Genomic DNA, 11,686 nt, shown 5'->3' with positions numbered 1-11,686 from the left:
CTCTCTTATTCTGTTCTATTCTACTCCACTCCAAAGTCTTATTCTATTCTATTCTATTCTATTCTATTCCATTCCATTCCAAATTCTTATTCAATTCTATTCAATTCTATTCTATTCTTCTATTCTATTCTATTTTATTCCATTCCACTCCACTCCAAATTCTTATTCTTCTATTCTATTCTATTCTATTCTATTCTATTCTATTCTATTCTATTCTATTCCACTCCAAATTCTTATTCTATTCTATATTTCTATTCTATTCTATTCTGTTCTATTCTCCATTCCTCTATTCTATTCTATTCTATTCTATTCTATTCTATTCTATTCTATTCTATTCTATTCTATTCTATTCTATTCTTCCATTCCATCTATATTCTATTCTGTTCTATTCTATTCTGTTCTATTCTATTCTATTCATTCTATTTCCAGATTTTTTTTACAATGCTTCTTGTTCAGCTTAAAACCACCCACTGTCTCAGGACAAGAAGCCAACACTCACCACAGCAATGACAGGGATCAGCACTCCGAGGTTGCCGGCACTGCTGGAGGCCTGTGAAAGATAACAAGAGACCAATTGAGAGCAGGAAACCACAAGAGGAGAAGGCAACTACCATTCTCCAAACGGGCTCTTTTTTTCATTTAACTGTTTCCATTGAAATTTTAATAACTGTTTTTAATGATTTGAAATATTTGGGGCTTTTTGTTTCTTGGTTCCATGTGCTGCCTAGAGACGGGTGGATATACATATATAATGATAGGTCGATACGAATATAAAAACAATCCATAATTCATCTAATTTATAATCAATAGGGGGAGACTTTCATTCTGAAGGTTGGGAAGCCGCGTTATCCCTTCCTCTCCTACCTTCAGCGCCGGCCCTTTTTCGCTGGCCCGCTCGCTGGCCCTTTTCCCTTCCAGTCCCAGCTGCACAAAAAGTTCCAACAAGTTCATCAGCACCTCATCCACAAGGTGTTCATCCTGTATATTTGCAGCTATGTTAGCCAGGGCATTAATAACAGCTAAGGAACAGTGTCTGATGAGAAGGCAGAAGGAAGGGCAGGGGAAAGGGGGGGGGGGGGAAGAAGGAGAAAAAGAAGAAGGAGAGAAAATCGGAAGCATTAGCTTTCTGACGACACATTTTATCTCGTTTTCTTGGGTTCAAAATTGGGCCAGGTTAGGAAAAGGACTTTGAAACTCCTCTGAAAAGCTTTGAAAAACAGGCGAGACGGGTGGCAGATAAATTTAATAACTAAATACAGGTAAAAGTAAAGGTTTCTTCTGTCCAGTTGTGTCCAGTTAGGAGGCAGTGCTCGTCTCTGTTTCTTAGCCAAAGGAGCCAGCGTTGTCCAAAGACATTTTCCGGGGTCATGCGGCCAGCACAGGTATATGCCAAAGGTGCGTGGAACGCTGTTACCTTCCCACTGAAGTGGTACCTATTGATCTATTCACATTTGCATGCTTTCAAACTGCTAGATGGACAGGACCTGGAGCTAGGGACGGGAGCTCATCCCGTCGCACGGTGCTCAGATCTCAAACCTGGGCTGTCGACTTTCTGGCTGACAAGCTCAGCGCCTTTACCCACTGAGCCGTCGCACCCGTAAATAAATAATATAGAATAAATCCAGGTGGCATCAGATCTGATTTAAACAAAAATAAATCTGGGTAGTCATTCTTACTGTTGGGTGAAGCATCAGTTTCCAGATTTAAAAAAAAAATGAAATGGGCAAAAGTCTACAAAGGTTCACCTCAACCTGTAATTAAAAAAAAAAACGTACTGCAATAGCGCAGCAATAAAAAATCGAAGTTACCTGTATCCGTGATCTTTATAGTCTTTAGTGGCAGAGTATACAATGGAGCTGGCTTTCACGCTGATCTGCTGAAACAAATTCCACACCTCCTGGTAAATATATTGCTGGAAATAAGAAAATAAAAGCTAAATTAGCCGGCGGGGGGGGGGGGAACTTGGGAACAAACGATCAAAACAAATCAAAGCATTAATCCTGACATTATGCTGTGATGGTGCTCCATCACTGGAGACCTTTAAGAAGAGACTAGACATTCACCTGTCTGAGATGGTATAGGTCCTCCTGCTTGAGCAGGGGGCTGGACTAGAAGACCTCCAAGGTCCCTTCCAATTCTATTCTATTCTATTCTATTCTATTCTATTCTATTCTATTCTANCGGAGAAAAGGTGGCGGAACTCAAACCTGGCCACGCCCTCATCAAACCCTAGGACCGCCCCTTTAGAGAACAGGAATGCAAGTAAAATTTGGGAGGGGCTATTTCCGGTGTGGGAGGGGCTATTTCCGGTGCGGCCGGCCCGGAAAAAGGTGCCGGAACGCCGTTCCGCCGCGTTCCGGCTGAAAAAAAGCCCTGCCTACCCTACCCTATTCATGGAAAATGAATCTCTAACATGATCTCTTAAAAGATGTCTAGAAGCTTGTGGCTACATAGGGATTCCAGTCTGATTCCTCTTTTAATGGCCCCTCCAGGTTCTGTTACCCCTTTTCCTACCCCTTTCTTCCTGGGACTCCAGACTATATTCCAACTACAAACACCACACAAAGATAAATGAAGCAACTACCCATTGCAATAAGGAGCTGATCAGCCTTCAACGGACACTGACAATCAACCGCCCAGAAGGACCGTTGGAATTGACAGCTTCCCAGGCAATTGACACACCCTTACATTTCCGGTGATAACTAAGCAGCCCAGCTGGTCGATGATGAGCACGTCGAGAGGAGACGGCGGCTGGCAGAACTTCTGCTGCAAAATCTGGAGAATGGGTTCCATCACTTTGGGGGTGTCTCTTAGAGCCACTGCTATGTGGCCCAGCGCACGGATTGTGTGGTCTGGAATGAGGTGGGCTTCCCTGAAGAAAACAACACGGCACACAATTTGCAAAAAACTATACGCGTGTCAATGCAAAAAACTGATCAATAAAGTGGAACATTTGTAGCTCAAGGTTGAAGTAAGAGGTCTTTGATGCTCTCTGAGCTTTTCTTGCACATGTTTCATGATCCCACTAGGTAACATCACCAGTGCTAGAAGGAAGTGGGGTCTGGGGAGAGGAGGAGGAGGAGGACTGTGGGGTCCTCAGTGCTAAATTTGGTCATTTGCTTGCAGACATTTTATTACCCAACCAGGTAAACATCATCAGTGCTACAAAAGAGTGACGTACGTGGAGAGGAGGAGGACTGGGGGGTCCTTGGTGCTCTCTGAGCTTGCTTGTTTTCTTGCAAACGTTTCATTACCCAAACTAGGTAACATCATCAGGGCTAGAAGGGAGTGGAATTTATGGAGAGGAGGAGGGAGAGAGGGAGGGAAGGAGGGAGGGAGAGCGGAAGGAAGGAACGAAGGAAGGAAGGACTGGGGGGTCCTTGGTGCTGAGCTTCGTTGTTTTCTTGCAAACGTTTCATTACCCAACTAGGTAACCTCATCAGTGCTAGAAGAGAGTGGAATTTATGAAGAGGGGGAGGGAGGGAGGGAGGGAGGGAGGGAGGGAAGGAGGGAGGAAGGAAGGAAGGAAGGAAGGAAGGAAGGAAGGAAGGAAGGAAGGAAGGAAGGAAGGAAGGAAGGAAGGAAGGAAGGACGGACGGACTGTGGGGTCCTGGGCGTTCTCTGAGCTTAGTTGTTTTCTTGCAAACGTTTCATGACCCAAACTAGGTAACATCAACAGTCCAGCACTGATGATGTATGTGTACCTAATTTGGGTAATGAAATAGTTGTGAAAAATGTGTTCACCTAGCAATGGAATATTCCAGAAAGCTTCACTTCTATTTTCTTCTGGATCATGCTGAATGTGCTCCCAGACCATGCCAATTCAGGGGAGACTTGACTTTCGGGAAGCAGAAGCAGTCTGAAATGTTTTGGTCCTGATACTGTGGATAAAACAGGTTTATCTCCAGAACATCCCTAGAAAACCTCAAATTGCTTCCACTTCAGATAATTTATTTTTGGAGTCCGCTCAACTGCTGCTGAAGAGCAGAGAGAAGAGAAAATGGAACAATTTTATTGCCAGACTGAGGCGTTTTTGACATCCTAAGATACTCATATGTACACATGCCCTCTTTGGACAGGAAGAAGAAACTTTTAGGTTGCAGAACTATCTGCAGAAAAATACCCAATTCCATGTTTTTTAAAGGATCTGTGCTGAAACCAGCTGATTTTGTATCTTTTAAGGAAAGAGGTGACCCCCCCCCCAAATGAGGCCTTGAGGAAGGAAGTAGGGATCTCCTGCTTGAACAGGGGGGTTGGACTAGAAGACCTCCAAGGTCCCTTCCAACGCTGTGAGACCACGTGGCAGCATTAAAGTGACTTACTTATCGCTTTCCTGGGAAATGTAGAGACGGTTAGATAAACTGGCTAAGAAGGCTTCGACGATGACAGGATCGATGGTCAGGCCGGCTTTCAAACACCTGCAAGATATATAATTTGACCAAAAGGTTCAGGCCTTCAAACTCTCTTGAGAAATCCATGCAGGTAGTCCTCAAGTTTTTGACTTTGGCAAAAATCTGCTCTTCGCGAAGAGCCACGGTTGGCTTTTCAACCGGTTGAGAGGACCACCTCTTTGCATACCTGAGATGAAAACCTACCTGCAGATGTTATCAATGGCAACGTCCCGGAGCTGTTCGTACATGGAGGATTCGTTTTTCTTTCCCGACATTACGCTCAGCGTCGACTCGGCGTGTTCGTTCGTTATGCTGATCTTGATGTCGTTGGTGCCTAAGAAACAGGGAAGTTCTGGTGGTGGAACCCTGTCCTGTAGAGCTGCTATGGGGCTACAGATAGTCCTTGTCTTACGACCACAAATGAGCCCAAAATTTACGTTTGTTAAGTGAGTTTTGCCCCCATTTGATGACCTTTCTTCTCACAGTTAAGTCAATCATTGCCATTGTGAAGTTAGTAACACGGTTGTTAAGTCAATCTGGCTTCTCCGTGGACTTTGCTTGGCAGAAGGTTGCAAAAGATGATCGCATGACACACACACACACACACACACACTGGACAGCAACCGTCATAAATACAAGTCAGTTTCCGAGCCCTTAAATTTTGATCACATGACCACGGAGATGCTGCAGCGGTCCTAAGTGTTTCAGTGCCGTTGTAGCTTTGAAACGACTTGCTGAAAGTCAAGATTACCTGTACACAACGATGCAACCACCTGAAAGACACATCTGGACACATCAAAGACACATCTGGATATGAAAGGGTCAGGCACCTTTTCATTTTAGGAGCGGCGCAAATTAAGATCACGTGTTGGACCAAGCCAATGGACTGTAAAATTATTTGCTTTCAACTCGGCCTGGTGTCCGAAATCAGGTTAAAACTAAGAACCAACTGTGTGGCTTGTTCAACACACCAAAATTTGGTGGACAATAAGTTGGTGCTGTCGGAGTCATTTTCAGTATAACCCACTGCTGAAAACATTTGTGAGGGTACAAATAGACACAGCAGCCTCTTGGGAGAAAAAGGGAGACCAGCCCTCAAGCATGATAGGGATATTTGATTGGCAGCTGCTAGGGTTGGTTAACAGATGGGTGCCTCTGTAAATGTTTTAAATAAATAAATAAGCCAAATGCAGCCTGTTAGAGGCTCTTTCTCAGTGCATCCGCTCTGCTGGATCTTAAATATTTTAAAACTCATCAACGCAGGAAAGAAAAACCAACTGGGCTGCTTAATGGATCGGGAAGCAGCAACAGAAAGTGAACAATAAATTGGACAACCATTTCAGAGGGCGTCTTTAGTGAACAAACCAAAATACCTGTTTGGAACTGGCTGTGATATTTGTACAATTTCACCAGGACTGGAGATGGGATCACAAGGAAATCCCGTAGTGACGGATTGACCGAGTGAACCACCACCGGGAATCTCTCGCACAAGCGTCCGAGACCCTATTAAAAAAAAAAAGAAGACACGGAACATTACACATTACACGGCTGGCTCATATTTAAGTGACTGTCCACTAGGACTCCAAGATCCCTCTCACAGTTGCTACTATCGAGCAAGGCACCACCTATACCATACCTGTGCATTTGGTATATATGCCCATTAAACAGGGTCATTAACACCAGTTCTAAAGTTTCCATTCAACTGCGGAAATATACTCTGTGTTAGGGAGAGACCAACTCCGCCCTCTTCTTGCCCGCCAGCGATTCCTAGTTGTTTCTTTGCCCTCCGGGAAGCAACCCCTCCCTCCTGGGAATCCAGACCACACTCCACCACACCTGTAAGCAGCAGATCAGAAGAGGCAAGTGGGCGATGATCACTTTGCTGGACGTCTTGGACTGCAACTTTTCGGACAACCGGATGCAGAGGTTTTCTGCTCCTGGTTTGCAAGAGAACAAAAGAACGTCAAATTGTCGTTGCACACGGCAGTTGGTAACCCGGGGGTGTCTACCTCTGTAAGACTCACCTTGCTCATCCTTCACAGCCCAAACCATGAGATCCACGCAGGCGGCGTTCGCCTGGCAACGCAACTTCAGCGGATTCAGCTCATTGTGCAATTTATCGACCTCGTGAAGGAGCTTCTGAAGCTCTGGCTGGCTGCTGTTGAATTGTTCCAGGACGAAATCGTGAATTTCTTTCACAAAAGTGTTGGGAAGATCTAACAAATGGAAAAGAACAACAACAACAAAAAAAGTAGAATTCTGTCAAAAATCATGTCTGGATACAGTGAAAGGCATCAGGTTGGGGGAAATGGTGGATCCTAAACTAATTAATTCTTCTTTCTAAACCAGAAATATTTTTATTCCTCTTTGACAAATGTTCTTCATACAAAACCAATTTTCTACAGACGAGCTACGGGGACTCTGGGAATATTCCACAGGGAAATGGCTCCTTAGATATTTTGAGATGAATGTTCACAAAAACCAGTGCCATTTTCACTCTCTTAAATCACCAGGAAGTCAAAAGCTTATTAATGCCTTTTATTCACCAATGATCTAACTAAAGTTTCTTCTTGTTAACACAATCATCCTACCTTTCATATGGTACAGGGTGTCTCGCAGCATTTTGAACTGAGCAACGTACAGAGGATCGCTAAACATTTTGTAGAACAGCTCCACGTGCGGATTGGCCTGTAATGCATTTAACAGAAAGGGCAATTCAAGAGCAAACTTGAAAGCATCCGATTTGCGTGGTGAAAATTTCTTTAAAAATGAAGCCTGGAGTCCGGACTCTTTTTAAGTTCCTGATCTGTATTTCAAACTGACATTCCCCCATCAGCTTCTACTCTCAACAGCGCTAGCAAAATTTCTACTAAAAGTAAAGCGCTGTAAAAGAATTAATGTTACCTCGATAACTTCAGTTGCCACGGCATCCAGGTTTTTGAGAACAGAATCCCCAACGATTTGTTTCATCTACGGTTGAAGGAAAATAAACATCTGTAAAATCCAAAGATTTGCCAAAACACCGAGCACAAGATGGGTTGTGCGGGTGAACACATGACAGATAGTCCTCGACTTTTATAGCCATTTGTTTAGCTCTGGTTCAAAGTTACAAAGGCACTGAAAAAAGTGGCTTACGACTATGGCGGTTGCATCATCCCCCTGGTCACATGATCACAGTTCAAATGCTCGGCAACTGGCATGTACTTATGACAGTTGCACTATCCCAGGGTCATGTGGTTTGAAACCTTCCCAGCCAGTTTCCAACAAGGAAAATCAATGGGGGAAGCCAGATTCACTTAACAACAGCATGATTTACTTAACGACAACTGCTCTGGTTAGCAATGGAAATTCTGGTGCCAATTGGATTCGTAAGTCGAGGATTACCTGTATAGGTCTTTGATGAAAGATTCAAGGTCACACTTAGCCCTGGAGGTAATGTTCATTTGTAATAAATAAAAGTAATCTCTACCCCCAAATTTTGACCATTTGGTACCTAACAGGAAAGAGTTAGTAGTTTTTACAAGCTTTATTATTTCATCTTAAGGTTTTCTGGCTCTAAAGCAGGGGTCCCCAACCCTTATTCAGAACCAGGGTGCAAGAGAGGTAGGCCAGCGTGCACGCATGTCTGCAGCTCTGCTCAGTCCCCTCTCCCCCACAAGCCGGGCTGCCAAGCCGCAAAAATTGGGGCCTGCTGCTCCAAAGAACTTTATCCTACATTATCCTCCCCGTGGCTGCTCACTTACCATGTTCAACAACTGGCGAAGCATTTCTAAGGGAATGTTAAACTCCTTGTTACTAATCCCATTAAAGAGGGGCGAAACAGAGAAACTGGAGCTGATGTTGGAGAAATAATATTCGGGATCGACCGCGCTTCCATCAGGCAGATAGGAACCTGCGTATTAAAGAAGGGAGAGAAAAACTGTAATCAGCCTCTTTTGGGCAACGGAGACAAAAACGAAGAGGTGAAACACCTTCGCTCTCAAAGCCGAGAGTTTATACCTTCAAAATATTGTATCGCCGTTCCGCCTGGAGAACCGGGCGGGGGGATCCCCCGATCAGGACTGACCTGAAATATAGAGGCAGGCATGAAATACCATCCAATGGGGCTGGGCCTCCTTCTGTCCTACCAGTTGGGTGGGAAAAATTAAGGGGATAATTACAATATTTTGAAGAAGGGCCACTGCCCCTAATTTCCCCTTAGTCCCTAAGGAGGGACTAGAAATCACCGTCTCCTGGTGATTGGCCCAAAGTCACCCAACTGGCTTTTTTGGCTAAGGGAGGGGGGGGACTAGAACTCACGGTCTCCTGGTGATCGACCAAAAGTCACGCAGCCAGCATTCATGCCTAAGGTGAGACTAGAACTCACCGTCTCCTGGTGATTGGCCCAAAGTCACCCAGCCAGCTTTCATGCCTAAGACGGAACTAGAACTTACCGTCTCCTGGTGATTGGCTCAAAGTCACCCAGCTGGCTTTCATGCCTAAGACGGAACTAGAACTTACTGTCTCCTGGTGATTGGCCCAAAGTCACCCAGCTGGCTTTCATGCCTAAGGTGAGACTAGAATTCACTGTCTCCTGGTGACTGGCCCAAAGTCACCCAACTGGTTTCCATGCCTAAAGCAGGACTAGAACTCACAGTCTCCCGGTTTCTAGCCTGGTGCGTTAACCATTTAATTGCTCCAGACAGACTTACTTCTCATCATCAACAAGACCACCATTTTGACTGGGCAAATTTTCCAGATTAAGACCACCCCCAGCCACGTGCCCAGTTTTTCAGCTAGATTGGAAGGGCCATGATAGGAACAACATCTGGTCAGTTCAAAGGGAGCCAGGGGTTCAGGAACAGGGAACACAGGCAGATGTTATCCGAACGGCAACCCCCACCTGTGAGATGCTGGACACGCTGTTGGTTTTCCTCTTTAAAGAACCTTCTTGGCAGACCGTCAGCAGGGAGTTGGGAAGGATCGAGCGGAAGTCGTTGAAGGAACGCCTGCGGATCCCCTCCAGTTCGCTGGGGGCCCGGCGGGAATGTGGGGTCACTTTGGGGAAAAGCTTGGAGAGCAACGCCTCTTCGGAGTGGCTGTAGCGACCGAACGCTCGGGAGATTCCGATCAGGCAAGGCAGGGCGTATTTGCACAAATATTCTGGAAAACAAGAAGTTGCCGTGTTTGTCTACCTCATCCAATAGAACGTTTCTATTAATAGGACAGCTTTGCTCCTTGTGCCATCCGTCTTGTTCCTTCGCAGGATTCTTTTTTCTAGACATGTATCCGAACTAGACTGTGTTGTTTCTCTGTGTTATGTGTGTCTCTGTGTGTTATGCTATTCGAATAAAGATTCTTTAAGGTAAACAATGCCTCAAAATTCTTTGAAGAGTCTCATCTGTCGGAACTATGACATTAAGCCAAAATCTGATACATATCTTGCTTACCTTTATCCTGGATCTGTGGAGACTGACACATCCCCAAGAGAACCTGCATCACTTGCAAAATTGCCTCTAAAACCTGTAACGATAAAGGCCGGCCATTAAAAAATAAAAATCCAAGGTTAGAATTAACATTACGTAAACAGTTTTAACGTTGTAACCATGGGTCGTAACAAGAGAGGATGGCATAAAATTACAAAATATTTGCAGTAATGTAAGATTACAGAATGAAGTACTAGTATTAAATGTCAGAAGGCAGAAACAAGATAAAGCCAGATGTATAATTAAGACCTTAAATATTTCCTTTTATTCTTCTAAGCACCTGACTGTTGAAAATATGTTGACAAAAAGAGAGAGTTTAACTGTTTGAGGTCAGAGTCCTTGAGTTTATTCACCAATAATAATTTGGTCCTTATCTCGTTATAAACGAATGTCCTCTGCTTGACTAATACAACAAGGACAAAGATACGGTCCTCACTTAATGATAGTAATTGTGACCGGAATTTCTGTCGCTAAGCAATGCGGTTATAAAGTATAACTTTGGGTGACTGCACCACTTAGCGATGGCAGTTCTGGTAGTTCTTCAGCAAATCACCATTGGTCATTAAGTGAGGACCTCACATCTGACTGTGACTTCCGACTTCCTGCCGGCTTTCCCATTCACTTTGCATAGGGGAAGCCAGCAGGAAAGATGGTAAATCGTGGGATGTTGTGAGCATCAGAAATGCGGGCCAGTTGCCGAGTGATGAATCGCAGTCACATGACTAGGTGTATGTATGTGTGTGCTGTGACGGCCGGAACTTCAAGGACAGGTCATGAGTACCACTTGTTCAGTGCCTTCATCGAGAACAGATGCTGAACGAGTGGTCGTTAAGCAAGGTTTGTTTGCATTTTAATCTTTAGAATGGTAGGAAAAAATAAGTTAACGGTCAATGCGTTGAATTCCACCAGTCTTACCTGTTCTCTTAAGGACGCATCTCTGTAGGCAACATCGGACAGCAAGGTCACCAAACAGAAGCTGAAGTTTTCTGGGACTGGAAGGATGCCTATAAGTTTGGTAATTAATGGAATAGGATTGCCATTAGCCAGACAAACACACTCCAGAGATCCACTGCTCTAAGCCAGTGGTTCTCACCCATAGCGACTTTAATATGTCTGGGCTTCAACTCCCAGAATTCCCCAGGCAGCCTGCGGAATTCTGGGAGTTGAAGTCCATACATCTTAAAGTTGCCAAGGTTGAGAATCACTGGCCTAAGCCTAAAGTCTGGCTAAATTCTCCTCCCTCCCCACAGAAAAGTTTAAAAAGTCACCTCGGCCTTTCCGTGAATTGCTTTCTTCGATCCATTGCACTTTGGGAAGACCCCTCAGTAGCCGGAGAAGATAAGGGATGAGCGAATCTTTGTGCTGGAAGAACAGCACATTTTTAAAAAAAGTGTCACAATAACAACAGAATGCATGCAGCAAAAGAAGGAGGCCAAGCTCAATTCAAATGCACTTCACGAATGATCAGATTTCAAGCAGGAAATAATCTGCACCACACGGCTAATAAGAGAAAGCAGAAAACAGAGAGAAAGTGTTTCACAAAAGAACTAATCAAAACCAACCAATGAAGTCCAGTGTTTCTCGAGCATAGCCACTTTTAAGATGGGTAGACTTCAAACTCTCAGAATTCTCCAGTCAGCATACAGAATTCTGGGAGCTGAAGTTCTTAAAATTGCCAAGGTTGAGAAACACTGCTTTAAACAAATTAACGTGGCTAAACAGACTCGGTTTAGCAAACGTAAGATATTACGGTGTTTTAAGAGTTTTGGTCCACAAAATCCGAGTTTTTGGCCGGTGCCCTGGAGAACCTGAGGAAGGAGGGGTTGTAAA

The 11,686-nt window shown here is 44.4% G+C and overlaps 1 protein-coding gene across 1 annotated transcript in view; it reads right to left on the bottom strand.

Moving 5' to 3' along the window:
• Nucleotides 1–11,686, bottom strand: part of PI4KA (phosphatidylinositol 4-kinase alpha) — a gene marked incomplete at its 3' end in the record, with an annotated part of 38,269 nt that overhangs the window by 23,830 nt on the left and 2,753 nt on the right. The window contains 17 exon segments of the mRNA XM_029285422.1: nt 500–550; nt 865–1,033; nt 1,809–1,912; nt 2,689–2,872; nt 4,323–4,418; nt 4,596–4,725; nt 5,765–5,894; nt 6,228–6,328; nt 6,416–6,607; nt 6,983–7,079; nt 7,296–7,361; nt 8,135–8,283; nt 8,391–8,457; nt 9,274–9,533; nt 9,821–9,893; nt 10,772–10,860; nt 11,125–11,218. Of these exon segments, the coding sequence (XP_029141255.1) occupies nt 500–550; nt 865–1,033; nt 1,809–1,912; nt 2,689–2,872; nt 4,323–4,418; nt 4,596–4,725; nt 5,765–5,894; nt 6,228–6,328; nt 6,416–6,607; nt 6,983–7,079; nt 7,296–7,361; nt 8,135–8,283; nt 8,391–8,457; nt 9,274–9,533; nt 9,821–9,893; nt 10,772–10,860; nt 11,125–11,218 (2,052 nt within the window).

This window comes from Protobothrops mucrosquamatus, unplaced genomic scaffold (genome assembly GCF_001527695.2).
Source record: "Protobothrops mucrosquamatus isolate PMUCROS unplaced genomic scaffold, P.Mucros_1.0 scaffold_175, whole genome shotgun sequence".
Classification (NCBI taxonomy): domain Eukaryota; kingdom Metazoa; phylum Chordata; class Lepidosauria; order Squamata; family Viperidae; genus Protobothrops; species Protobothrops mucrosquamatus.
This window is presented reverse-complemented; position numbering and strand designations above follow the sequence as displayed.